At 37.0% G+C, this 6,000-nt stretch overlaps 1 protein-coding gene across 5 annotated transcripts in view; it reads right to left on the bottom strand.

Annotated features, from left to right (window-relative positions):
* Window positions 1-343: 343 nt before the first annotated feature.
* The window catches only part of cdc14ab (cell division cycle 14Ab), a 153,746-nt gene continuing 148,089 nt past the window's right edge, over window positions 344-6,000 (bottom strand). For all 5 annotated transcript variants that reach the window (XM_069938000.1, XM_069937999.1, XM_069938003.1 and 2 more), the window contains 2 exons: window positions 4,306-4,612; window positions 344-581 (listed from right to left, as the gene is read on the bottom strand). In XM_069938000.1, coding sequence (XP_069794101.1) covers window positions 552-581; window positions 4,306-4,612 — 337 coding nt within the window. In that variant the 3' untranslated portion in view covers window positions 344-551. The remainder of the gene's footprint in view (window positions 582-4,305; window positions 4,613-6,000) is intronic.

The raw sequence follows: 6,000 nt of genomic DNA, 5'->3' as shown, positions 1-6,000 counted from the left end.
AATAGTTTTCATGACCTAAGATTGCAAAACCATATCTTACTATCAGCACTGCAACTGGGTTACTGTTTAAGGCTGTGGAAGATGTACAGAACCCTCTTCTGTGTGCCCTTGCTATAAGGCACCTTTGTAAATTATTTACGTGGTGTAATAGAAGCATTGGAGGATTATTATACTCCTAAACTTAATGTTTTTATTTAGGATCTTGTGGGGTGATTTACAAGAACCCAAACTCTTGCCTTATTTGCTGACAATCAGCTGCCAGGTTTCACTTGTCAGCTCATGTTAGTTAAATTGTCATTTTTAACAGTGCAACAGAAAGGAGAATTGGTCACCATCTAGAACATTGTAGTTCAGCAACACTGATTTATCAGCTCCCAATTACTGGCCCTTTACAATGTCTTAAAATAAAGGTTGATGTAATGCAGCAATTACTGGCCCTTTACAAATTCTTAAAAGGTTCCCTAGTTTCTAGCCCAAGAAGATTAGTCTTCACTTCAGTTTGCTTGCTTTTTCAGCCACAATATTTCCATTTTCTGAGGAGTAGTGATGCTTTAGTACTGAACATACTCAGACTGAAGTGACTGCAAAAGAAAAATACCTCAGCTAAGAACATTAACATTTCATTTGAGATTACAGGAAAGTCTAATAACTCTCCAACAAATCCAATGCAACACACAAAAACACCCACAGACAATATCTATACATTGTAATGTACTATATTTAGGGCTAACAATGTGGTTTGTTGGATAGTGGATACATACATCAAGGTCAATTTTGTCCACAAGTCAGAAAATACTCAAAAAATGCTCAATTTGGTAACTATACTGTCACAGTATTGTAATGAATAAATCATAAACATAAAATACTGATAACAAAGAACAATTACTAAAAGTGGAGAGAGGAAACCAGTTCTGCCATTTGTAGGAATGAATGCATGTGTGTACATTGTAATTTTGAATGTAATACTATTATGAAAGCTTGTTGGTTACAAGTTGGGCATTTGTAACCCGGGGACAGCCCATAATTTTCTATCCTACTTACACTTCTCCATTTTTGGTCTCTTACAATATCCTAGAGATGCCAATGTAAGCATGAGGAATATTGGGCTGCACGGTTGATGTAGCTGTTAGCACAATGCCTTTACGGTGCCAACGATTGAGATTGGGGTTTGAATTACACGCTGTCTGTAAGGAGTTTGTACTGTTACAGGTTATATTATATTTTATATTATATATAAATATGTCTTTAAGAGATAGATTATGGGGGATTAGTGTAGGTCACTTCACAAACAGACATTAACATTTCACAAAAGACATCTCATTTGAAATGTAAGAGCTATGCATAAGCAAAGACATCATGTCCACAGTGACTTTAGAGAAACTTTGAATGTTTATGGAGTCTTCACAAGTAGGTGTTAATTGGACTGATGTTGGGGAATAAATGGACTATTGTCTTTAAAGCAACAGATGACCAGGCTCAGGAAACTGATTCCAGTGCCAGCAATCTGTCTGGTTGCAGTTTGCTATTCTAAAAGGGGTCATATGGTTTTGCAAACAAAGAGAAAAAATACGTGATTCTTTGGAGAGAGAGAAAGAGAGAAATGAGTTCTGAAGTGGCTTTTGAGGTTGCAACATGGTAAGCTGGCAGGCTTGTTGAAAACCCCATTTTGAAGACAGGATGTGAGTTCTGAGTTCAGCCTGTTCAAAACCCTTGTAGTCCTTACAAGAGGAAATGGCTGGCTAGAGTGTTTCTCATGAAATAAGGGAAACAAGAGGAACTCTTGTTGGTGACCTGGGAGAAGAGGTTACTGTTTGGAAAACCCACAATGGGGCAAGTTTCTTCAGCAAGACACTGAAGTGGCTGATTGGAGGAAATCAGTTTGTGTGTGTTCAACAAGCAGCCAATCTCTCTGAAACCAACTAGAACCTTCCTGAGTGGTAACCAGAAATAAATGTTAAATTCTGTGCACAGTATAAGAATTGCTTGATACCGGTGAATTTGGAGGTGTGAGATTGGATTGTGAATCAAAGAACTTTCCTGAACATATACACATGTGCGCTTAGAATTAGAAGGGGGTCAAGTTAATAGTAATAAGTTAAAGTTTGATCCTGTTTTTATGTTTAAATAAAATTAAGTAACCATTTGTCTTGGTGAATTTCTATTGTTGCTGGGATTTGGGGTCCTCTGGACTCATAACAATACATTCTCCCTGTGTCTACGTGGGTTTTCCCTGGGGGCTCTGGTTTCCTCCCACTGTTTGAAACGTACTGGGGGTGCAGGTTAATTGAGTGTAAATTGGGTGGGATGAACTCGTGGGCTGAAGTGGTCTGTACCATGCTGTTTTAAAATTTAAAAACAGGATCTTATCTTTCAACTTGATACATTTCAGATCAAATATCAACACAAAATTTAACAAATATCAGATAACCACCTTTTCCTGTCGGCAAAATTGTTCCTAGTCCAGTCGACCTTGCTAAGCCTCACTCACTTAAACTTGTGGGTATTAATGTCTACATTGGAAGTGCTACCCTGCTGACCACTCGGGCAAATGCTTCATATTTTTGTGATGACTAACTCTAATGTGTTGGGACAGCAGGGATCGTGATTTGGGCCTCAGCCCTTCGTAATACAAGCCAGATGAAATCTCACTGCCAGTTTCTCTCAAGACATTCTCCAAAATCTAACCTTTTGACCAAGCATTTAGTCCTTAACACCTCCTTATGAGGTTCAATGTCAAATTGTTGAACAACTCTTTCGAAGCACAGACGTTTTCTGTGTTAATTACACAATATTAACTACTATCGCTTCTTCTAATTCAAGTGTCTGAGTTGCTTTGAACTAGCATAATAAAGGTATATGAATAAAGTGGTAATAATGTAAGATATTTATAATTCTATACAAGATGATGCTTAATTAAATAATGCAAAAACTTTGGGCCAGAAGTTATCAAAGAACTCAACTCACATTTCCAATCATTTCTAATGACTAAATCTCAACTTTGAAATCAAAGTGCTGCATAAATAGCATTTAAAAGCCAAGTTACTAATATGTTAGTCAAAATTATGACTGAGAATGAGCTGTTTGGCCTTATACCTGGAAGAGATCATGGCACTCATGCTTACCACAAGGTTGAAGACATGCACATATAAATAATGGAGGCAGGAAGAGAATGGTTATCATATCAAAAAATTCCAGTGGATTGAAGCAGTTAATCCAAGAACATTATTGTTTTATAAGTGAACTGGTTACCATGTTTTTTTTGGAATGTGAATGACATACTTATTTGATCAAAACTTCATCTGCAGGAGACAGCGAAACAAGGTAAATTGACAATTTAATGGCAGATACTTTTTCCCCACGTTACAGTATTGAATTGGTCTCTGAAATGCAATTTGCTCCTGGTTAGCACATTTAGGCTGTCATGCTTGATCATCAGTCTGGAAAGGTAATTAACTAATGCAAATGCAAACCAATGTAGGAGATACATGTAAAATGTTGATTAAATTATTTAAATTGAGCTGATGGGGGGGGGGGGGGGGGTGGTAAGTTAAAGGGTAAAATACAATTTAATTTATTTTATTAAAAAGATCTGAAAAAAATTAAATGTAATGAACAGAACAGAATATACTGTCAGAGAAGTCAGATGATTATTCCTTTTCCCTCTAAAATCTGCCTAAAAGCACCATTCCTCTAAAGGGGTAGATTTAAATTACATTTCAGGTGACTGGCTGCTCCATATCGATCAGTGAGCCTAATTTCAGTTGAGTATTTGACTTCAGTTGGATCTGTAGTTGTTTCTGGGCAATCATAAACTTAAGAATTCTAATAAAAATGTTCCGTACAAACTTTTAACATCAGCAAATAATTTACAAATAAAATTATAATTCAAACCAAATAGTACAGTAAAAGTCTAAAACTCCCGATGCGAGAAATCCTGACCACCTGAGAATCTGGACTTCTCGTGTGTGCGTGTGTAGGTGCCACAGATGAACAGCGGCAGCGAGTGATCACGTGGAAGTCGCGGAAATGTAAGAAAAAATATTTTTTATACTTTGTATTTTATCAAAAAAAACGTTCTATTCATAAACTATCAAAATTTACCTGTTTATTCTCCTTAAATTTGAATTTTAAAAGTACTGCCCAAGAATCCAGACTATCCCAATCCCTGAGCAGTTCGGATTTTAGGACTTTTACTGTACTACGTTAGTTACTCCATGTACAAGATTCCATTTTATCTCAATAAACGGAATAAACAAAAAACACCCTTTAGGACGGCTTGTAAAGCACAAGAGGATGTAGACTTACGGGGTGTGAACGACTTAGGTATCGCATGGTACCAGGACTGAGGCCACCAAAGGTGGTTCTACAGATGTAATCATCTTTCGGACGGGAACAAGTAGAGATGGGGATGCTGCAGGTGGTGCCACTGTTGTAGTTGTTGTTCAGTTCTTGGTAAAATCTCACAGGAATCTGCGAGTTGTTATATGGATGGTTGGAGGAATAACCAGCTGTAAAACTTGTCCGAGGAGTTGATGTCATGATGTGGTCAGGTTCATCAGAGGCAGCATACAGATTCCCTAGTGAATTACCCAGCCTAGAGTTTATGCAGAAGCTAAATGGGAAACAGACAATGAGGAAAATAGGGCACAACATACACGAAAAAATCAATGATGACAAACAAAAAAATGCACGCCACATGAAAAATTAATGCAACTTTCATATGCTAAAACAAGGTCATATAGACATTTTAAGCTTAGAAGTGTAATCAAATTCAATAACTTAGTGAGAAAACATTTTTAGGTGTTAAATCTTACCACTTCAACTGTCACATTATGACAATTCATACTCTCTGGTCTAGAAAGAAACAGAATAGCTGGAGATCATGTCAATACAAAAGTTGTATTGACATGATCTCGAATGATTCAAAGAATATCCATCTCTTGCATTGCAAAATTTAAGGGCAAAATAAATATTTGGAAATGTAAAATCATATTCCAAAAGTGATTTTTTTAAGTTTTAGAGTTTTCTTTAATGCATTCTTCTGTGTTTAGTGCAACAAATTATGATGTGATGAACAATCCAATTACTATTACGTGCGTACAGTAATAAACTTAAATCATGGGAAAATCAAAGCTACAATAAGTTGTTCGAATTGAAGACTACTGAAGAACACCCATGTCAGATTAACTGGAATTAGATACCAACAAATGGAATAGAAATCTTACCTACTGTATATACACGAGTAATAGTTGAATTTTGTGGACCAATTTTTAAGGTAGAAATGTAGGGGGTCACTATTATATGTATACTACTTTTGACCCCCATTAAGTACCGGCATCATTTGGGGTTCAGATGAGTGGGCAGGTGGCTGGGACCATGTGGTAATTCCGTGAGATGTTGGGAGCTTGGATGGACAGGTGGCTGACGTGTCGGGAGCTTGGATGGGCGGGTGGCTGTGGCCTCAGTAAGAGTCTGCGGTCGGGGTGTTGGGAGCTCAGATGGGTGGGTGGCTGTGTTCCCTCTAAGCTGTGTGTGCAGACGTGCACACCAATTTCCTTTGTGCACACGCACATGGCTTCGAGAGAACACTGGTGGCCAGGGCCAAAAATAGGGGGGGGGGGGGGGAGGGGGTTGATTTTAACACGCTATATAGTATATGGAAAATACCAGATTTTGCAGCCAAAAACGGGGGCGGGAGTCAATTTTTATATGGTATCAACTATTACGTGCGTACAGTAATAAACTTTTAAAAATATATATCAAAATAACCCTGGAATAGTACATTAGTTGCTTGTAAAAATTTGAAGTTACTCTAAAAATATTAAACCGAACACACAACCTTACCAAAAACAAGTTGAGAAAAAGATAAAAATATAGAACATTTCTCATGATATAATCAATAAATATGAATCATGAACAATTTTCATTATGATTGAAAAACAACTCCACTTCCAACATTTTGTATATCATTAATTCTAAGTATTTAAATATATGTTTTAT

This window comes from Narcine bancroftii, chromosome 5 (genome assembly GCF_036971445.1).
Source record: "Narcine bancroftii isolate sNarBan1 chromosome 5, sNarBan1.hap1, whole genome shotgun sequence".
Taxonomy (NCBI): Eukaryota; Metazoa; Chordata; class Chondrichthyes; order Torpediniformes; family Narcinidae; genus Narcine; species Narcine bancroftii.
Note: the sequence above shows the minus strand (reverse complement) of the source record. Positions and strands in the feature narration are given on the sequence as shown.